Source organism: Dermacentor variabilis, chromosome 11 (assembly GCF_050947875.1).
Source record: "Dermacentor variabilis isolate Ectoservices chromosome 11, ASM5094787v1, whole genome shotgun sequence".
NCBI classification, from domain to species: Eukaryota; Metazoa; Arthropoda; class Arachnida; order Ixodida; family Ixodidae; genus Dermacentor; species Dermacentor variabilis.
In genome coordinates this window covers 16,367,802-16,391,044 of record NC_134578.1, presented here as the reverse complement: position 1 = coordinate 16,391,044, position 23,243 = coordinate 16,367,802, and the positions used below count along the sequence as shown (strand labels likewise).

Here is a 23,243-nt window from a genome sequence, read left to right as displayed (position 1 = left end):
GTGGCGTCCCAGTTGTCTTTTCTCGAATTCTTGGTTTTTATTTAACTTCCACGTTCGTTATCTGGGATAATCAAATTATGATTCGGAAGCAGGGGGTCTGCATTGACTCTCAGGTCGCACCGATATTTAGCGAGATCTTTCTTGGCGCTGTTGACCGGGCACTCGAGAGCGTCTCGGCAGGACCATTGATGAAGTGCTTCAGGTTCGTTGACGACTACTTCGTAGTTATCCGCTCTCAAACCAGTTCCAAAGATATTGGAGTGATTCTCGTAGCCTTTGATAAAGAAAGAATGGGTCTCAGATTTACTTTTGAACCGCCGAGTAATAATGAAATTCAAGTTTTGGATTTGCATTAAAGATTAACAGCGCAACATATTTGTTGGCAATATAACCCCAATATAACGTCACTTCAAACGTGTTTACATTTTCTGTATACTATATTCCGTTGCTTGAAAAAATAAACCAGTTATTATTCTTAGCTCGTATTGTGTATTTCCTCTCGTATTTCGTCCGGGTTGGGCTGCCCACCCATAGGAACATGTTCAATCACCAGCTCGCCCAGCTTGCCATGTTGACAAGGTATATCTGGCCTAAGGGACGGTCGTTTTAAGTCAGATATCTAGCTAAGAAAGCAATAAGTGGACTCCAGCTGCACCAGGCAAGAGGCCGGGGCAATCATTTTTTAGTTGACATCGTCAGAACAACTGGCAGACCTGAACTTGCAGAACTGAAGTCATTGGTGGCAGAAGTATCAATGCAGCGATCTGTTAAAGTTCTGATCGTGCCCAATGATACTCGCTGTGGTAGCACTTGCTTGGTGAGCCAAAATTTACTACGGGAAGATCCATGCGTTTCTCGATAACATTCAGTACGGTATGAGGGGCGGTGGGGTTGCGCCTAAATATAATGGCAGTGATTGGAGCACACAGATCTAATCACCACCTGGAACTGGCGGCGAAGGCGACCGTTCAGTGTACATCAGGACTCCACGGTGGCAAATGAACAAGATTAGTCAGACTTAGCTGAATCTTGGTCACATCAGGAGGATCAGAGAGCAGAGGCAGGTGGAGGCGGACAGTACTTGCGGAACAATCGATGAGTGCAGAATGATCAGAGAGAAAGTTCATGCCAGGTACCAGATCATGGGGGAAGTGGGAAAACCGGGTGAAAAGGATGACAGCATTGGGACCAGTAAAGCTTGTGCGGGCGTTACTCATTCGCACCACGCCATCCGTACTCCTGCCGGCGATGCCTACAACCCGACTGACGGCAGCTGTAAGAATTCAGATGATGGTGAATGTGAATGCTCGTATGGAGATGTGTGCGCCGGTACTGATGAATGTTGTGACAGGTATGTAGTCGACTTCAGCTTCTAGAACGTTGTGCCTTGCTGATAGCGTGAATGGAGGATTTGGGGGCAGATCGGACATTGCAGTATCACCTCTACGGGTAGCATTGTCTAGTTTTCTGGCTGGATGAGTGTGTCTTGGGTACGCCGGTAAAATAGAGTGGATAGCTGAGGCATACGTGGCTAACGACGTTGTGGTGAGCGCGAGGGAATGCAACGTTGCAAGAAATGCAACGGAACGGGAATGCAACTAATGCAAGAAAATAGTTTGTGGTCGCGTTCTCCTTGGTGGCCCTCAACGGTGAGGATCCCAAACACCATGCCTTGTGCTCCTCCTATATGATACGATCGTTCGTTTGGTGTCAGTTGCTCCCAATCTCCGAAAAGAATTGGCGGTGGCTTTCTTTCGTGACTCGCAGCCTCTTCACATGTCAAAATAACCTCTCTGAGAACTGGTGAGGTGTTTTGTGGAATGAACTCCTCAGAGCTAGTAAGCTTTAGGTCTTCTCGGAAACACAGCAAACATGACGGGTGCAGATGGTATTGAAGGCACCCAGTTCTGTTACACCTTTCGCTTTCTAACACGGTGAGTTGCCCCAAGAGAAGAGTTGGCTGGTACATAAAGTCCCAGTTTCTGCATTTGCAGAACACCATTTCATCTCCGGTTACGGACAGATAACGTAGCCGATTAGGGTTGACACTTGCAAAGCCTCCCGCACTTAGACGTGGAGAGCTGTATCGGTGAACAGCTGTCCCCGTTCGATCCGACTTAAGTGACTCCTGAGGCCACTGCAATCCAGTCAATTGTTCTAAATTGTTCGTTATCGATGCCGCAAGTGGAGTGCCGGGTTCCACGAACCATCTAATGGCTGAGCGAAGCTTTGAGGCACGATAAATCATGAAAAATCTTACTTCTTTTTCGCATGGATGAAAGAGCGTAGTAGACTGAGTTTGTGGAACCAACATATGGAGCTAGTGGACCACATTCCTCCAGTGTGACGTTGATAGGTCCAGAAGCTAGAACCAGGAGTTTCTCTTGACAGAGGAAGGTTGTCGGAACATAGGTTACATCGTGGATTCCACGAGATCCGCTCAGTCAGGTATTCCAACGGTTGTGAGACGGTGGCACCCAGCAGAGGACTTCCCCAGGACACACTTCGAAGATAGCTTGTTCGGATGAACAGGCCCACATGGTAGCAAACTTGTCAAGTGGTCTAACCAGAACCCTAGCTGCCATTTGCTCACTCTTGCGTAAGAGAAGATCAACCTCTTTGGAGAAGGTCTTTTTGAACTGGGCTCGGATGGTGCGAGAGTTCTGGAACAGACGAATCAGTGAGTCAATAATGCCCGTACACGAGGCAGCTTTGAATTCTGCTAAAAAACGTGGAAAGGTCGGGGTGATGCTTCTTAAGAGCTGGATCCAGTAGTGGTCCTCGTTCCGAATTTTCTCTGCTGCTTCTCGGAACAAAGCGTGGTTGATCTGGTGAGCATTGCGGGACAGATTTTGTCTGACCAACTCCTGGACCAGGGTCAATGCACTAAGACCTCTTTGCAGATTCAAGGAGTTTGGTTTCTCTAACTTCCGAAAGTCTTGATCATCAAATCGCTTGATCCGAGGATTTCCTGCAGTGACAGCTAGACGCCGAACAAACGACGAACGGGTATGTGTCGCTATAAATTTCCAAAAACTCATTGATTCCGTAACAGGATCCGGAAATTGTCTCACTTGGAATCGAGTCAACGCCATCCTTGAGATTCTTCCGAGAGAAGGATCCAGGTAAACTGATCTTAGGTAAAACAGCTGCCATTGATCAGAGGACAAGGTTCCCGTTGCACTTAATAAGGAACCTTGCAAGAGAGGGTTGTGACAAGCAAGAATGGCGCTAGAGGACAGGCTGAAGAAGACATAATTCAAACTTGCAGGCACCATAGAATCGCTGGATTGCGCGACAGTCAAGGCATTAGTCCCAACGGAAGTCATAATATTTCCAAAGGAAGGGAGTTGGTCGATGGTCACACATGTGGTTCTAGACCACCGCTTTGTTTCTAGAGGAAAAATTGTCCTCGGAGAACTGTGACTTTTCCGTAGTTCAGGTACTCTGAGGTCTGCATAGTTTCTTCTCGATTGAGTTTGAGACCCAACCTTGATGTCCCATCATGTATTGCCGTCATGATTGCAGTGTTGTTTTGAAAGACCTGTTCTAAACACGCTTCTAGCTCCTTCTTAAAGTTAGTTTCGGGCAATAAGTAACTTGTGTTGTTCACTTGGTTGTTTCCTTGTGCAAGAACAGTCACTTTTGTGTTTCGGACCTTGGACTCTCGTAAAATGACTAGAAGATTTACAATGGTCCATCCTTTCTGTCGCAGACCCTCCAGGCCTCCAGCTTGGTCATTCCAAAAGTGTGAGTTCTCTGGGCAGTAAGGATCCCCTTTCTCGTTCAGCTCAAGAACCTCACCTCTGTCAATGTAATAAATCCATGATTGTTGAAAGAACTCATGGGTTCGATAGAAAAGATTAGGTAATCCATAAAACTGTCCCATCACTTTAAAGATGGGTCCGTTACATGATATTCTCTGTTGGTTGTTCCACGCACTATAATCCAGGTGATTCGAATAAGTTATTCGCTTCTTGAAGGAAGAACCCTGACCATCCGACGAGGTCAACAACTTTTGGAAAACAGTAACGTAGTCGTCGGCCATTGTGAGACCTTTGAAAAGGGGGAGGTAACTCTGCTTTATCAGCTGTTCGGTGAGGACAAAATAATGTCTTAATTGCCGCGACATGAAAGCAAAGAAACGACCCTCTGTTTTTAGTAGAGGCTCCAGACGCGTCGTAGAAGTGGCGGGCTGAAATACTTCGGGGTGAAGGCATGCGACCAGACTAGTTGGTATTCATCAATGATGTTTGACATCGCGAACTTGAACGAAGGATAGCTTTCCTGGTTGATGCAGTGGATGTTGCGGTGGTAATCAGAAGGCGCGAAAACTGATGCGCGACGCGGTGGTTCTCCGCGAGCTTGAAGCGGCGGTACTTTATAATGGTGTCGACAGTAGGGATGTTCTTGAAAGCCAGGAGATTGAATGCATCATCATCAATGCCTTTGACGATACGTCTTACTTTATCGGACTCGGCCATGGCCGTGTCAGTTTTCTGATAAAATACCAGGACGTCTTGAATGTAGGAAACATATGATTCTGTAGTGGTTTGGGAAAGGGTAGCGAGCTGCTGCTTAGCAGCTAGCTGTTGACCATATGAATTGTAAAAAAAGGTCGGACAGCTTCTGTTTGAAGAGCTCCCAGCTAATGAGTTCCTCCTCATGGTTTTGAAATCAAACGCGTGCAGTTTTGTCCAGATAGATGACATTGGCCAGCATTATGGTGGGACCCACCTGTTCCCCTTGGTGAGACGTTCATATATGCTTAGCCATTCATCTAAGACAATGCCGTCCAGGCCGGAGAATCTGCCGGGGTTATGCGGATGTGGAAGAGCAACGTACAATATCTGTGTTAGATGTACGTGTATACACGATCTGTTGTCCGCAGGAGGCATGGTCACACACTGGATGTAACGTCCGCTGTGGAGCTCCGTTGCGAATAAGGCGGGTACCCAGCACTTCCAAAGTACATCTTGTCAATAGTTTTACACGTGTATTCACGAGTACAGAGCATTATCGGAGACAAGAGGCCAGCCAGGCTGTATCAACTTGTCTTCAGAGCCATCGTGGTTTTCATCTCGTCGTAACATTATGCATAGACTACTTACATCCTTTGAGCTTCTCCTAATATATTCATTTTGTGTTCATTTCGTGTATCGAAGCTTATATTCGTGCTAGGTTCAAATAAAGAACAAACTAAACTGATGGTGCCGTGTCTTGTGACTAGCACATATTTCCATTTGATCAAGAGATTCGCTCACATATGCAAGAACATCTGTTCTTGCAACTTTTCTTGACCTTGGGATCCCTGATAGGGCCCTAGGTACTAAAGTGGGGGTGCTAAAACATTGGTCACCTTGATTAGGAACAGTACATATTCTATGAAGCATAGGGTGAGAACGAGTGCTTACTGGGACGCACCTATGCTATTTACCTCTGCCCTTGACATTTGCGCCAACACAATTTGTATGCAGCGCTTCATTAGGCGGCAAACCTGTGCATAATAACTTGCGATGAAGTAACGCTGCTGTGCTTCGTACACGTCCGGTAGCCCAGTGGTAATGGCTTTGCGCTGCTGAGCTTGAGTTCCTTGGCTCGATACAGGATGCGGCGACATGTTTAATTGCAAAATGCTCCTGTACTTCAATTGATGTTTAGGACAAAGGAACCTCACAAGGTCAGAATCGATGTGTAGTCTTCCCACTCAAGCGTGCCTAATAATCTGATTGATGTTTAAAACCATGAAATTTTTTATGCTTGGTATTTCACGCTCATTCTCAATGAGCGTACTCGGAGCAGTTCCTTCCAAACCTGGATTGCTGTATAATAAGTGAGTGATTATTCAGCGTGATGAAATACTCAACAAACTCCCAACGCCAGCAGCAACAAGGAAGTCGTTCCCATAGTGCGTGTATGAACAGTATTACCATTTTTAAAGGATGCCAGCTTTCAAACAAGCACATGGAATAGACAAACAGTATACTAAATCAAAACGCAAGCAAAACACGCTTTTCTGATAGATTTACCACAGTACCTAGAACAAACTCAGCAACAGCTCTTAATGTAAGTCCATTGTTTGCAACGACTTCGCTCAGGTTGACCATTTTGAGCCGTCGAGAGTAGTCCTATACGGCAACGAAGACTGAGTTGACTTCGTCATTAACAGTCAACTGCTGTGGCGAAGAATTTCAGCTAGTGGCCAGGCGTGAAGGCATACATGAGCAAAGCCGCACGCCGATATTCAATAAAAAATTTTAGTTCCAAAAATAGTTGCGAAGCCCTACCGCGGCACCCGAGTAAGTCTTATGAGCCAACATTGGATATGGTAGCAAAAGTTAAATCTCACACATTCTTTAGTGTAGGTTGATTTGGCCTCTGTCAGGGAATGTTTTCGCATCGATCGCGCAAGCGAGTAACTGTCTCTTGCAAAGGTGAGGTCTCTTATGACCTGACCTTTGCTAACGGTGAGGTCATAGGCATAACTTTCACCGAAATGTAGGGTTACGGTAAGTCGTTTTTGTCACTTGTTTGCTTGCAGTCGCTTAAGTCGTTAATATCGGCGCAGTCTGAGAAAAGAAACTGTCTTGCCATAGCAGACAAGTGCTGACTACTGGAGAGATCATTACTAGCTAATTCTAACCGGAATGTGTGTGGCCCTGGCGGTATAAATTTTTCAGCGGTCCAGGCATGACGAGCTTACAGGTGGCCACATGCATTCTGAAGTTAAACTCCCACTCTGGTCTAGTTTGAACGTTTCAGGACGATCATCCGTACTTAATTTCCTATATTACAGTCACGGGGAGGGGGGGGCTAAGCACAAAATCAGTGGTCGTTCAGATTTTCAACAAATTGCAGGAAACAATTTCTTAACCACTTGGACAAATGGGAGCGAAAACTCAGATGGAAGGAAATAAATAGATGACAATAGTGAGATTGATGCTAAACTGACTAAGCCATGCCCTCGTGAGTTACGCGGATGATACCTCTGCGAAAGTAGTGCAGGACGCAAATTCAGAGAAATGTCAGTGCCGAAAAGAATTTCCCAAAGCAAATTAAAACCCGGTTTGTTTGTCTGGGAGAACTGTTCTAATGAAGTCAGCGAAAATTTTCTCTTATCTTCACCTTCATATTTACGTTATTTTGTGCGCATCTGCAAAGTCTTTGATACATAGCTGGTCCCACCTACTGGTGCGAACACCTCATTAAACGCGCATAATAAAAAAATTGGCTGAAGGCTTAGCTTGGTTAAGCCTGGAAGATTGCGAAAGCCAAGCGCCGTCGCTTGGCCGCAGCAGATCGTTCCAGCCTCGCCTTGTACACAATATCTGACATAGCGCAAGGCAGCGCGCCGACCACTGCGAGGAGCCGAGCTGTAGCCCCATTTATCCTCCTAGCGTGACGTCACACCAGTGAGCGCCCTCTCTCGGTAGCGCCGCAGCAGCGGAGCGCAAGGCTTCGCCTCCACCATTGACGCCGCGAGCTGGGGCCCCGTCTTTCGGTCTGGCGGGATGTCACACGGTCACGTGACGCGCAGCTGTGTAAGGAGGCGCCACGATCACCGATGGGCCGAAAGTGCGAGCAGTATTGCTTTCGCAATAAAATAACGTGGCAATGCCCCACCACTCTTGAGCGCCGCGGAGAGAAATTGCAATCACAACCAAAGGATAACAATGGTATTGTCTTTTCTCTGTAAAAAGAGATAATGATGAATATCGAAGTAGTTTTATGATGTGAGAAGGCTTATTTGCATAATTCTACTTGCAGTCGAGGATCAGCGCTTGTAATATTGTATAACGCTTGTATTTAAATACGCCATTCACCCTTGCCTAGGCCGGCTTTGCTGACGGTGGTAAATTCCCTCCCACTTTCTTGAGACAAATTTATTTGGCTAGCGTCCTAATTATTATTGTTCCTAATTTAGCAGACTGCAATGTTAGTGGCAGTGGGCAGGACGTAGTGTTACTTAAATTATTTTTAAGCGCGATACAATTACAATGTCTCCTATGTCTCCGAATGCCAATGTTCAGAGATTTGACAGCAACATCTATGGAATTCAGCACGCCAGTTCTCCGTGCTTTGAAACTGTCACATAAAAATGATCTGTGCTTAGTTCTTTTATAGCTTCATGTTGTGATACATATGAAATATTAGGCTGTAATCTAATCCAGTAGTTTCTGACCACGTGAAGGGGAAAAAGTGTTCTGTACTGCATTATTAAGCAGCAATTATGCAGGCTAGCTCACGACATGTACCTTACTCTCAAGTTAGCTTTAGACTCACAGTAAGTGGTAACGTTGTAAGTGCTACACTATTATAAGGAAGCGCGCATTCAAAAGACCCCTGTTACAGAATTTCAACGCACTGTTTCCAGTTACGAAGTGACGTAGCTCTCAACTGAGCAATGTAACCAGTGTTGTGTTATAGGGCTACTTCAATTTCTCCTATTCACGGTGGAGAAGTGGCTTTCCCCTGGTGCTGGTACGCCCGATGGCGCGGGATCAAATTCGAGCTGCGGAGGCTGCATTTCGATGGGGGCGAAATACAAAAAAAGCCTAACTGTAGCGTGAGTTGTGTTCACGTTACACAGGCAGAATTAATCAGATGTACGGATTCAAAATTTTTCCGGAGTCCCTCACTACGGCACACATCATATTGTCACGTGATGGTGACAATATGTGATGAGCGGATGTCCCGGGCTGGTGACGAAGAACACCGTAGCAATACTGTGAAAGACAAAACTAACTTTTATAGGGCGAACCTGTGCCCACAAAAACAGGCTACACTTATAGCACAACGATAGCGGCGAACACGGTCGGCGATCGTCGAATATGTGATGAGCGGGTCAAGCGCGTCGGCTTTTATACAGCAGTCGTCGAACGTTCCAGACTAATCGTTGGGACCCGCGTCCCTTCCATAAAGTTCTACCATAGAGAAATAAATTCAACAAGAGCGGACACTCTTCAAAAACTGGCAACAGGAAACACGTCACGCCTAGTTTCAAATCCATCCGTTAGTTGACGCGAGCATCAGAAAAAAAGAATGTGAAATAAACTTCCAGAAAACGTTTCATTTTTTTTATTCTTTCCCACTAAAAGTGAAAAAGTTTTGCGTGTAAATGAACTTATACTTTGCAACTTATTTTTGTTGCGTTACCTAGCAACAAGATAGCAGCGCGCCAGACGCGCGTGCATACGTCATGCGCCAGACAAGCCGCAGAAGTAGGCTGAGGCCGGCTGCGCATGTGAAGCGCGCGTGCTCAGCGACCCGTCTCTTTTGGATGTAGCCCGTTTTTTGGGCTCCCGGCGTTCTCTTGTGTTCAGTCTGCATTTCGACACGGCACCGCTGCACTACTGGACTACACCAAGGTGAGGAATTTTGTTTCACTGTCTGCGACCCACTTCAAGCACATTTAGGCATACTGCACAAAAGTGAACCTATATAGTGACGCAGTTATCGAAAAAGAGCTCCGCAGTCCAAGCCTAGTTAATATGAGTTAATTACTCGTACTGGGAGATGTTTGCGACGCTTTTTATGAGCCCAAGCATAATTATAACTTATTTCGGTAGTTTTTGGGAACGCTCGCCGCACCTGGCTTTCTGACGAAAAGCACCTTGGCCGTGTGACACAGTTTCGCGTGTACTGAATCTTACTGGGACAAGTTTTGGCGCTTTCTCTGACCCCAGACATAATTGTAACTAATTTCACTACTTTTTGGGGTACTTTTCAAGCACAGTGGCCGCTCTCGGCGTAGTGGCGCAGTTAGCGAAAAGCAGCTCGGCTGTGTGCCGCAGTTAGTTTCGCGTGTACTGAATCTTACTGTAGAAGTTCGTGACGCATTCTCTGACCCGAAAAAGTATTGTGATTTATTTGGTAACTTTTCGGGATATCTTGAGGCATGCTCGCCGTGCCTGGGGTTGTGAAGCTGTTAGCAAGAAAGCAAGCTGGCCATAGTGAGTTACTTTTGCGTGTACTGAATTTTAGTGGGACAAGTTTGTGACGCATTTTATAGCCCTGCAACAACATTTACCTTACTTCGGTACTCACGCTTGTCGAAAACGCGATGAACGATTGCCGAGAGTGATAACACGGGAGTTTTGCATGCGCCGGCAGGACGTGTAAAAGATAACACGGAGGAGCTCAAGAACATGACATTTTTTGTATTCTGAGCGACTCAAAACAGGCTTTGCACCCACGAATCTCTCTTGAGTGCGACTACACGGCATTCTGCGAGCGTGTAACATGGTCTGGCTGAGCCTGTGTTGTAGCCACCTTTGTGTACTTGGGGTACAATCGCGTCGACTGAGGCCAAGTTGTTTTGGAAACGGGCAGTCACCCGTGTTTTTGCGCACTTAAAGTGCAGGAAACAATGCCCCGGAAGGGAGGGGTGCTTGAACATCGGATGTTTCGTTCAGATTTTATGGCATTGCTTGGGAGGAGTCTTTGCTGCGAAATGTACGTACGTAAAAGTGAATTTATCTATAATGCTCTCATTCACCATTTACGCACGCTTCGCCTCTACACGCAATACTCCTGTTAGGTCAATATACCGAAATGATACATGATTGTAATTTACTTCCTTTCAGCTGGTGGCATCCGGTGGAGCTTCGTACGGCAACGACGGCTGCTTACCTGGTGCCCCAACTTTGGATGAATGTAGAAGAAGCCCGGAACGAGTATTTACATACAGCAAAATAAAGATTTCATCATTTCAGAAGACATCTTGCGTTTTCTTTATGAAATTGCACCTGACGGATTCGGTGGAGTCTCGTAAAGGTCGTTCGCAATTAATTTTACTAAATAATGAAACAATTCCACGCCAAGGCCACGAGGGGTTCAGCAGAAGCGAAAAAAAAAATAATAAATGCCGCGCCGAACAGCGGAGCCGGCGCGGCGTGTACCAACTGGTGTTCAAAACGCGCGCGCCCAGAACCGAAACCGGAAGGAGTCAGTATACCATCCGCTTGGTGCGCTACAGTCAATTCGGCCGCTGGGCTCTATGGGAGTGTCCAGTCTTGTTGAAATTTCTTTCTTTATGGTTCTACACCATTCGCGTCATGCGATGAAATAAGATAACACAAGGTTCGGCGACAACAAACAGCGGATAGAAGCATCGATAACTTTCCAGAAACTTCGGATACATGCAGGCGTGTGCCGCGCTGTGCGATAACATTTCTTAGGCGGCGAAACGTGGTCGCCCGATAAAGATAAGTACACGTATCATTATTCATAACGCAGTATTCACTCGCACAGCTCTAGAATTTAATTTTTTCAAGAAATGGAGCAAGGAAGATATATTCGTTCATGTAGCTCGACAAAGAAAAGTTTCAGAAATACTTGCGAATCAGTGAACGTGTCACTGTCTTTGACACGACGTAATTGACTTTATTCCACATACCCTCTAGCCGCAAGAACACTGTTGCGATATGGGTACCGATCTTTTTGATGCCGCTTAAGCGCTTCTGATAGGATTAACAGGGTACATTTGTCATGTGTTCGATGCAATGAAAATTCTGGTACATTTCAGCAACTTCTCCGTAGGCATCGAACCACTTTACAGAGCAATGTCGACAATGCCATGTTCAGGTAGTCTTTACACTTTGGCTGGTTTGCACAAGAATGACAGTGTATGTGATGACTGCACCTGAAAGCTGCAAGAAAACATCAACGGCATGATAATAAATAACGCAAATCTTTCATTTCTACCAAACATGCTTTAACTGGAATGTTTACAATAGGCATGCATTGTGCTTTAATTGTTCTAACGTTTTCATTTCTTTCTTAATTTCGTGATCCCTGCAGGCCGCGATAAATGTACATAGACATATCGCACAAACTATGTAACAGAAAAAAAAACAGTCAAATTATTGTTTTTGTAGGAGAGTTGCAATGGCTCTTTCCAAAGTAGCTCGAATAAGTTATAAAGAACGTGAATGTCCGCTATATTGCAACGTACCCTTCCGCCACAATATCCAGCCTCGAAGGAGGTAGAACTAATTACAATGCATGCAGGGTGTTCAACTCTTTGCTCACGTGTTGGTTTTTGCCTTGTAAGTTCAGCCAATTGAGCACATGCAGGTGCATGATTATCCTAACCACAACATAAAAAGAGTCTTTACGCATTGTTGTAAATGATACAATATCTCGAGCAGCAAGTTGCAAGAAACTCATGCTGTTTCAAACTTACTCTGATGATAAAGAGGACTAATGCTTGTCACGAAAAACAGTGACCATGGGGGCAAACTAAGTGTGTTGAACACCGGTCTCTGAAGCTAACAAAAATTTTTCAGATGTGGACAAAAGCCGCCGCTTAGAGTCCTTGTATTGCAAATTTACTGCACACGGGGCTCTTTAGTGCTAGCCGCCCGCCAGCGGTATGAGGCGCGAGACGTTCATTCGAGGGATCGCCAGCCGTTTGTGCGCAGGCGCGAGGGAGAAAATCGGGGGCTTTTCCTCCTTGAATATATGACTCTGCCTAGGCAGTACGGAGGAGGTTTCTTAGTTCGAGTTGTATTCGTTTGTCCCTAGACATGCCGGCATTGCGAGGTGCGGTCGAGTCTGTTTACGCTCAGCCGCTGGCTGCTGGCGCGGTCAGGCAGTGGGCGCGGACGCCCTATTTGGTGACCGCTGTGTCTGAAGGGGCAATGTCCTGACTGGTGTTGTATAAGTCGCGGGTTGATTTTTTCGTCGCGACGATAGATTGGATTTTTTTTTACAAGCACTGCTCCAGGAGGGCACATGTAATCGGCAAGCGGAGGCCTCAGGAGAGCACCTGAGGTTATAATAAAGCCGGTGGTGCAAGATCTCCAGGGCACCCAGAAGTAGCGGTGGGGGCGGGGGGGGGGGGGGATCAAAGCTGGAGGCAGAGCCGCCGAAGCCTGCGCGTGCCAGAGGTGTAAAAGATCGGCTGTCGTGGAGAGCTAATTGTTTTGTGCGAACACCCCCTGGCACGCTTCGGCCTTCGCGGCCTCAACCAACGGAGTCCGGGTTCTAGCTCTGGTGTCCCCGTTGCCGCTTTGGTGTCCTGCTGGAGGCGCAGCCAATAACGCGAAATAATGACACGTTGTTACAATTAGTAAAAAACATGATTGAATAAATATATTTAGGTCCAGGTGACAACTTGTGATGCTAAGTTCAGCACTACCTAGCCCCGCGACGTTTTTCAATATATGCGGCCCAGGCTCTACTACGGGCGCTACGCTCCCACAGAAACATCTGTGATCTTATTTACAAGGTACATCGCCGTACGGCGCGAGAAAGCTATGATCTGCCACTACTGACTTAGCACGAGCGCCGCAGGTGCGAGACAGTCTGTGCGACACAGCGGTCGCCAAATCGTGCGTTAGTGCCCGCTGCTTCAGCTATTTTAGAGCGCCAACAGCCAGCGTCCGACCGTAAACAAACTCGACCCCACTACGCATACCGGCACGCCTAAGGACAAACACCTGCAACACGCGCTAGGAAACTTCCTCCGTAGTGGCTAGGCAGAGTCACATGTTCATGGAGCAAAAGCCCCGAGATTTTCTCTCTCGCGCCTGGTCTTACTCGCGCCTGCGCACAAACGGCTGGCGATACCTCAAATGAACGTCTAGTTTTGAGGCCGCACCGCCACTTACAACAATCAATAGAAATGATTGCAATCTGGCTTACCGACACCACCAGTGGCAGATGAAACGTGAAAAACCCTGCCCCGGACAAGCCCATCTCCCTGGGTTTTATAGACTCCCTCAGAAGGCATATCTAAAAATGGAAGAAGAACAGCGGTCTTGGTTTCAACCGCTCCGTGCGATCCTATAGCACTCGCCCGTCACACACCACTGAGTGTTGGAAGATTACAGATACCTACTTGATTAAAATAGGCTCCATTTTCGGAGTAAGTTGGAGATCTCTGAAGCGTTTGACGTATTTTTCTCATCTGAAAAACAAAGCTACCGTCCATCACATGCAAAGGACTATAAACTCTGCATAAAGTCGAGTCGCGCAACCTCTCATCACAAATTGTGCATCAATCAACCATACAATTCATTGAGGGTCGTCTGCGTTCAACCTGTCCGCCGAGTACAATCCTTATTGTCAGTACTGTCGTTGCGGTGCCCGGATACATTGTCCTTATACAATTAATGTCCTCTGAGGTTTTCGGGTATTGTAATAGTCTCGAAATTGTTTTCTATTATATCAGCGCTTCCTACACGCGCAGAAACTGCAAAGTTTGCAAATAAAAATTTCCTTGGCTGACTTTCAACAAGGTTTACTTTATTCAAGTGGTGAACTTTTTTAGAACAAGTTTACGAGACAATAACTATAGTATTCAGGTAGGTTAAGAAGAGCCCTCTATTTAAGAATGTCCATACTTATAAGCTCTTTCATCTACGAGTTCTGAAATGGACTAAACAAGAGTGCCACGAAAGCACAAGACTTCCCGCTTGCTTACCTCGTTCATCATTTGCTGGCTAAGATTGGCTACATCAACGAAGTCCAGGGCTGTAGAAATGCTATACATAATCGTGAGTAGATGTTGCACAGTCGAAAATTCCTCGACGAACACAGAGTATATGCATATGCAGGAGACTAAAAGGACGACCGCACCAGAGGCCATGATGCACCAACCCCATATAGCGTTGAGCTGGTCCTTGAGTGCAACAATGGAGCAGATATTCATTCTGATCATTTCGATATCCTTGGAACGCTTGGCCAAGGGGGCGTTGCAGCGAGCATCCACTACAGGCTGAAGAAGATCATGCTGATGCCGAATGTACAACCGGATGACTTCAGCGCATGGTCGGAGGAGAATGAAGTGTACCATTTCGTACACGTAGAACAGGAAATTGCCACCGACGCAGACTGCCTTTAAGAACACATCGAGCGTTCTGTTGCACATGAGGTGGTCTACAAACTCAAAAGATAGGTAAGTGCTTGCTGATACGTTCGCGATGAATGTCAGAGACAGCAAAATCCGCAAGACAACACAAGCTGTGGATTGGCCGCAGTGCTTCGGCGCAATGAATCCCACGGCAATTTCGTACTTCGTCGATGACTTGAAGAAATCAGAAAGAGAACGTGACTTAACAGCAACGCAACACAAATTCACAATTATTTTTAATGTAAGGACGACAAACAAGAGAACGTAAAGGGATCTCGTGAATTTCTGAACATTACCAAAAACTTCCAGGGATATCTGATAAAAATAGAACACCTGAATAGTAGTGAACAGTCCAAAGCAAAAGATAGAATAGAATAGGTACAGGGACTTCCGCGGCATTTTGCTTCTATGTCCCTTGCTAGTTCCAGAAATTTGAACAAATGGAACTCCAGAAACCAGACAGATACGCCCAGACCACTTGAAGTGTTGCTTCATGAAGGATGTCATACTACGAGGTGACCTGAAGTACGTTTCAAGAATGTTCCTCAAGAAATCAGGGCGGTAAGGACAGTGTATATTGACGTTTGGTGTGAGCGTCTGCAAGAAATAAAGTACAGAGAAGTCGTTATAGTTTACATGTCGATCGATATCTAGCTTATGAGATTTATACGCCAACCAAAACCTCTAGAGCCAATTACTGATGATAGTTTGTGTTGAAACTATTCAGGACATAGATTTAAATAGCAGGGAACGATGTTACATTTTATGATCTAGCTCAGAGTTGCACTTATTTCAATTTCGCCCAAAGGCATTCCGTGTCACCACTTTAGAGGTTCACAGTACACTGAAGTTATTAACAACGTTTACACTTTCCAACACGGCAAGTTCTAGGAAGTGGTGTGACGCGTACACTCTTTTGCCTTTTGCCTGGGGTCGTTCTGCCACAGGATTATCACTATTATGCAATTATCAATTGACGCCAGATACGCCCAGCGTATCTGTAATTGTTTTAATACTGCCGCCGATTCTATAGCGAAGTAGACTAATGGCATTAGGCGCCCGATGTGCTCGAGTGCGTGGTTTTTATTAGAGAAATTGCGTCGATAGATCTGATGAAATGATAGCCATGACAAATAGCCGATGAACTTGACCCGAGAGTTCAGGTATCACTGAGTGACGACCGGGATTGCACTTATCCCTACGACTGACTTGAGTGTTGCTTATTTTGCGCACAAGCTTACCCGATAAACAGTAGCGTATTGAACTCGCTGTTACAAAGGGTTGGTTTTTTGGCCGTCGATACAAAGCGTCAGTAATTTTAAAGGAAGCAAGTTCCTATAATAGTTCATTGTTTCTGATAGATCATTACAATCCGAACACTGAACTACCAGCGCTTCCACGAATCTATACTGTCAATAATTTAATAGAAAACGTACTAATATTTCAATGAGGTAGGAGGGTCGTTTTTCAGACAGTAGAGACGTTCGGTTTCATGCCGGCTCTTGATAGAAACAGTTCCGTACCGGAACCGCATAGAACCTTGGAAACTACAAGCAAAGTAGCATACATTTGGTGGCACACATATATTGAAGTACAAGGCTTTCATACCTTACGCAAACTCCATTAGAGTTATAGTACGCATCAAAACGAACAATCGATCCACTGAGGCGTCAGATACGTCGTGTAACGAAAGCTACAGAGGCCACATTATTTGGGAGAGCTTCTTCATTTGATTCAAGCTTACGCATCACGAGTTTACCTTACTTTCAGCGTCAAAGTTTTTGTAACGCGGTACCTAAGAAAAGCGTTAAATAACCGATACGTTTGTGACCGCAGCCAGTAAAACCGTACGCCACTATGATATGCGCATGTGTTAGTACAGGTTGAAAATTTGAATACCAGACTGTGTCTCCGGCTGGTGAAATAGCTACCTGTTTTTGAGGCCCCACGGTTTCTAAGCTTAAACATATTGTACCGTGCGTTAACACGCTCGAAATGAAAATGCCCCAGTGCGAAGTAACACGCATCCTCATCGCCTACCTTCCGATCTACGTTCGTCCCTGAGCAATAAGAATTGGGGGGGGGGGGTGCAAAAAGTATGCGCATTGTTTAAATTCTAGTGCAACAGAGCTCACCTTGTAGACTACGGCAGTCTGCACCTTGGTTTGGGGACACTGCCCTCCTTATGACACTAACCCATGCACTGCGCCTGGCTGAGCGGGTAATGTGGCGTGTAGACACGTCTGCCACGTAAAATATCGCTGACTTCGTACAACTGCATGTCGGATTCCCATCGATTGGCGCCTGCAAGCTATTTCATTCGTGGTAATATGCATATTTCCTGCATGTGGCCGCACGTTTGCGGAACAGTCGCTGCCCCTTAATAGCGTACGACGCGACGGACGCCATCAACCGGCGACCACCAGCACTGCTAATATTGTTTGCGCACGCTACACTCTTGCTAATGGTAGACCAGTATTGAGGTAGTCGGTGGTAATAATACGCGGCGACCAAAACAATACCCCGCATTTTCGCGACATTTAGCCTCTAACGAAGAAAAGAATATGCTGAAAAAAACCCACCTCATGATGATTGTCAACGGTAATGTGATCAGCAACCACGTAATGTAGCCACTCACAATCTAATCATGATACGTGTCTTAGTACGATGCTCTGTCGATTTTATTGACTTGTGGATTTCATTTCCGTCACATTGGTGCGAGTCTACACGGCGCATAGCAGGGGGCTGTGGATCAAGAAATAGGACACGTATTTGAGGGCTCTGCAGTCAATGAACCCCCGGGCGAGGACGTGGCGAATTACCTTACCCGTCCTCGATGCGAGTACGTAGCATAACTAGTTGGACTTCTTGGCTGAACATAGTAGAAGGCTACAGTGCGGAAACTGACGGAAACAAAGTATACAAAATACACAGACGCAGCGCTGATCTTCGACAAAAATTTTTGTTGAAAGTCATGCTACATCTGTTCTACTTTGTGTACCTCCTTTGTCTTCGTCGGATCCGCGCTGTAGTCTTCGACATCTGTGTACGTAGTCAGAGAACGCCCATTCCACGCCAAACGTATCCTTCATGAATTGTTTGGAACAAGCGTTCTGAGGACGTCCTAAGTCCAAAGAGAATTTTTCTGCGATAATCATCGGCATGGCCTTTGGTGTTATGGTGGTGCAGCAACTCTGCGTTTAGGGTGTACCTGTATGTAACTAGATTTATCAAGAGAGAGAGAGAGAGAGAGAAACAACTTTATTTAGTCGCCTGCAAAACGACACCATGACTAAATGGCGCCGCGACGCGGGCCCTGACGTCTTCTCAGCGGGTGGTCTCTACTCAACTCCAGCTCCTGTTACTCCTGCGGTCGGTCACCCTGAGGGGAACAGCCCGTCGGTTTCGCTCGGCTTTTGTCTTTCAAGAGCCGCCGAGACCTGCTGGATGGCCCAGGTTTGGATTTTGTGGTCGTAGCCTTCCACCGTAGCTGCCTTCCTTCGTGGCTCCCAGGGCCGGTTTACAAAACTGCATCTAGCGTGTTGTTTTCTTGTACTTCACTTTTGCTCTGGATATGTCCCCAATGTTTGAAGCGAAAGGACTATTTTGATGATTTGTATGCATTTTACGCACCAGGTGCTTAAGGGCGAAATGGCTCATGCTGTGATTGTTACACAATCACACCACCACACCTGCCGTTAGGTCGTTTATTCGTAAGTTAAAATGGATTTTACATGATAATAAGCTGCAGCGGTATTTCGCTTGATAAATGTTGGATATGACGCAAAATAAGGTTCTGCGCAGACATGCGAGTGATTCAACGATTCTGGGAATAGGTTTCACATAATTTTGCGACGTAGCAGGAGAGACGTGAAAGCTGCTTTACGGCACAAATAAAAGTGTTTTCCTGAAACACCAAGGCCCGCCGTGGTTGCTCAGTGGCTATGGTGTTGGGCTGCTGAGCACGAGGTCGCGGGATCGAATTCTGGCCACGGCGGCCGCATTTCGGTGGAGGCGAAAACACCCGTGTGCTTAGATTTAGGTGCACGTTAAAGAACCCCAGGTGGTCAAAATTTCCGGAGTCCTCCACTACGGCGTGCCTGATAATCAGAAAGTGGTTTTGGCACGTAAAACCCCATAATTTAATTTTTTGAAAGACCAAACACGATGTCATCGTATATTCTCTTCTTTGCTATCTCCCATACTACTTCATAGTAAGCGCAGAATCGTAAGCACATAGCGTGCACATACACGCATTATTATGAATGAGGCACTTGGCCCTCCTTCCTCTTCAAAAATGCATCGTCCCAATGTTCTTAGCTCTGGAGGCAGTGCAGAAAAGGTGCACAATTAAAGAAAGTTTCAAAAGTACGGCTTCATACGAAGCATGTGCGAAACCTTGGTCAGGTGAAGCATGCTTTCAGAGCAATAACAGATGTCTGGAAGCACTTAGTAATTCAGGCTACTGATGCAGCGCACTGGTCTTAAGTATATTCGTAGTAGTTTCTCAGAGAGCCCCAGTTAGCGAATCGGGGCCGTATAACGTAAAACTATTCGAATGTGTTTTTATTCCAATCTCCTGACGTCAAATTTGCGTAACCCGCCGACGCAAGCATCGGGTGCTGACCCGCCGGGCTGCCTGAACAGACCAATCAAATGCTCCCCTCGTTCGTAGGAGGTCACAGGAGGTCACAGGTCGTTCATAGGAGTCTGCAAATATGGACGCGGGCAATGGAGACAACCGCACGGGCACGGCGGGTGGCGAGGACGAGTTTATTAAACTGCTCACAAAAAGGATTGCCAAAATTTGACCTGAGTGTTGCTGGTTCAATTCTTAAATTGATGGTCTACTCAACATCAGCAGGCCTCAGTCGCAGTGACACGGATGTGGTGAACATGTTTACTTGTAGGTAAGGTGCTGCCATTATCGCAGTATTTGCTGAGAACGGCGAAAAATTGGCAGGAGCAATTAGTGAAGCGCAACGAGTTTTTTAAATACCTTCAGCCCGCCTGCTGCGAATCCTGACAAAGTTTTGTTTGTTCCAAGTGCAGTTCTCTGAATTCGGTGCACAATTGCTATGCAGTGGCGAATTCGAAGAAACAAATTGAGGTTTAAAGCACGTGAGTTTGGGCATCATAATATTTTGCTTGCTTTCTTTTTTTTCATCATTTCTTGCTATTGATATGTTCGATTCTTGATGTCATGAGTTATGAAATTGTGCAAATGCGTTTGTACAAATTGCTCTGCCTTCTATGTATGTGTATGATGCTTGTAAAAATGAACATTCTTTCTTTTGGGGAGCACATCGTCTACGTCTGTCTAGTGACCCTGTATGTTTTGTGGGCTAGAAATTAAAACTTCTCTACCCTTTCGTAAAGACAAGTCTGCGCGAAAGCTCAAGCAAAGATGCAATGCTGATTGATATCGCAGATGGGGCCCTGTATCGCAAACACATGAAGGAAAGTGAGTGGAGGGATATCACTGTCACATTCAGTAGAGATGGTGCCACAGTGTTTGGCTCCAACAAAAATTCCCTGTGGCACATTCTATGAGTGATAAATGAGCTACTTGTAGTAGTGCACGGGACCAATGTAATCCTTGGAGGCCTCTGGTTTGGCAAGAGACACCCAGAAATAAAGTTCGTAGACGTTTTTGTCATTAAGATCCTGAAGATGAGTGCTCTGAAGTGGAGAATGTATGACAAAGAAGTTGATTAAAGTGCCAAGGTTGTTTGCTGCTGCGCAGGTGCACCAGCACAGGGCAGCAGTACAAGTGTAAGCAATTCAACTGGCACTTCGGATAGGCTTCTGTCTCCGCAAAAGGTCAAAGTGCAAAAGTAAGTTTATTTCATGTCATGGTTCCATATGCTAGTATGTTACGATAGCTTTGTTTTTTCATTTACAGCTATTGAATGGTGCTTGAGGTATTTTTGTTCGATCCAACTATTTCTGACTAGTGCAAACATTTTAATATTTAATATTTTTATATTTTAATTTTAATATTTTTTAAGTACCCTGCTCTGAGCAACAGACGGAATCACACGTACCACCAGCCTAGTGAAAGAGGATATGCTGTTAGCCCTGTCTGCTGGCGAAGCACCTCGTGGTCTCAAGGAATACACACCACTTGTCTAGCTGCCCAAGCTTGACTTGGTGTTGGGTGTGTGCCCCGACTATATGCACTGTGTTTTGGAGGGTGTGACGAGACAGCTCGCAGACATTTGGTCAGTGCCCCCAATTCACCAGCACATATAACAATGCTATCATTGGAAAAGTGTGACATCCAGAGCAGTCCGCTTCACGCTAGGATGACGAGAGTCGGATCCCGGAGCTGGAGAGACGGCGACTGAACGACAATGACGGCGTCAATATGGTGGGGTGACAACGACTGTGCGACGACGATAGCGGGCTGACGACGGCATAACGAGTGTCGGATGACAAAACTGAAATGACGGCGATACAACGACTACGAAAGCAGCACGACAGCAAGCACATGCGTAGGGGGCCAAGCTATTAGACCAATTCGGCCACTGGGTCCGGATACAAGACGTGACAACGACGGCATCAGAATAGTAAGATATGGAGCTGGAATAACGACTATGTCAGGATCACGACGCATCACAACCAGGAGCACACACCTTGTGGCCCAAGTAGCGTGGATCGATGGATTTGATGGATGAACTGAATGGATGAACTGAATTGATGGATTGATGGATGGATTGGTTGGATCGATGGATTGGATGGATTGGATGGATGGATGGATGGATGGATGGATGGATGGATGGATGGATGGATGGATGGATGGATGGATTGGATGGATGGATGGATGGATGGATGGATGGATGGATGGAAGGATGGATGGATGGATGGACGGACGGACGGACGGACGGATGGATGGATCGACAGACCTACGGACGGAACTCAAAACGGTTGAAGTAGGCAAAGAATGCTATTCACATTGAAATGTGATATTCCTCATACTGAATTGTGTGAAAGCACATATTTTCAGCATGTGTTTAGCGTGTCCTTAATGTCACAAGCTTTTGCAGTGGTTGATCGAAGAAAGTCGTTTCCTGCTGTTTTGACTAGGGGACTTGCTTCTGTCGGCCCACCACTGCGTTCTTAGCAGAGTTTGCATGGGAGTAATTCACTCTCCCTTACATCTTTGCGGGAGGAAGAGATTAAGCTGGTACATAGCGTAAAGTAAGCGAAATCAAAGTGCTAAAATGGGGTAGGTGTTACGCAGGATAGGGGGAACAATTAGTGCTACTGCTATCGGATATATTAAGAAGGGGACAAGAACGGGAAGCGATGTATTTATACAAGCAAGGAGTGATATTCGCTGCCTTACACTTCGATTTTCCTTGCCCGACTCATACACAAGCTTATTCTTCTATTCCGCTGTGGGAGAGTACGCTACGTGCACATGAATGCTGCCAACGGAATCATTGGCTGCCCTGATCATGACAAGTTCCGTTGTTGAAACGTAAGCCCCAGCGATATTCCCTTTTCGACCACTTGATCACATGCAGCCTTCATTTTCCTGCATCATTCGATGTCGTTAAGATTTATACAAGTTTATAGCGTAGGCACAATCTTCAACAAAATATCTGCACAATATTAGTCAACAGAGAATTGTTACTTAGTTACTACGGCATCATATATAAATAAAATTATTGCCAGGTTCTGAAAAAAAACTTTATATACAAAGCAGCGGCCAATTTGGGCATAGTATTTCATGCATTTTCTGTGAAATGATTTGAAAGCTTCCATTAAGGTGCAAAAGAAACTATCTCTCAGGGCACCTGTGCCCTTATTACAAAGCTAAGTGCAGCGTGAAAATATTTTTTCAGCAATAACTTTCTTTGGTTCTTCCTTACTTTACCGTTTAAGCAAGTAGTCAACTTGCACCTCTAGGTGTGGGCTGTCTGCTGTCTGCATGGAGGCTGCTAGATGCTGTGACCCGGGGTGCTGTTAATACACGAGATACCGCATTTATTCGATTCTAAGCAGACAATAAAAAATGATGCAAAAGTCACGCATCGGCTTAGATTCGAGAATGTGGCCCATGTGACTGTCTCGTCGCCTAAAGCACGCGTCGCTGGCTGAGTAGTAAGCTGGATTGAGACTGCATGGGAGGACATCACGGTTGCCGTCATCTTGTACGTGTTTAAGAAGTGTTGCATATCCAACGCGTTGGGTTGTACAAAAGACAACGTATTATGGGAGGAGAGGAACGACAAAGAATCTCGTGATGTTGACGTTGATGACGATGATGAATGATTGCTTGCATGCTGCAAGCTGCAGCAAATTCGCCGCTAGTGTCTCATGTTCGAAATAAACACCGTTTGAGATTTCAAAAGATCATTGCTTTTATTTTGGT

At 45.9% G+C, this 23,243-nt stretch overlaps 1 protein-coding gene across 1 annotated transcript; it reads right to left on the bottom strand.

Moving 5' to 3' along the window:
* Window positions 1-11,344: 11,344 nt before the first annotated feature.
* LOC142563569 (uncharacterized) lies at window positions 11,345-17,172 on the bottom strand. Its single transcript, XM_075674154.1, has 5 exons — window positions 16,996-17,172; window positions 14,432-15,457; window positions 13,847-13,915; window positions 13,651-13,740; window positions 11,345-11,651 (listed from the first exon to the last, which is right to left on the bottom strand). Exons 2-5 carry the CDS (start codon window positions 15,365-15,367, stop codon window positions 11,583-11,585), a joined length of 1,164 nt encoding a protein of 387 aa, XP_075530269.1. The 5' UTR covers window positions 15,368-15,457; window positions 16,996-17,172; the 3' UTR covers window positions 11,345-11,582.
* Between the last annotated feature and the right edge of the window lie 6,071 nt (window positions 17,173-23,243).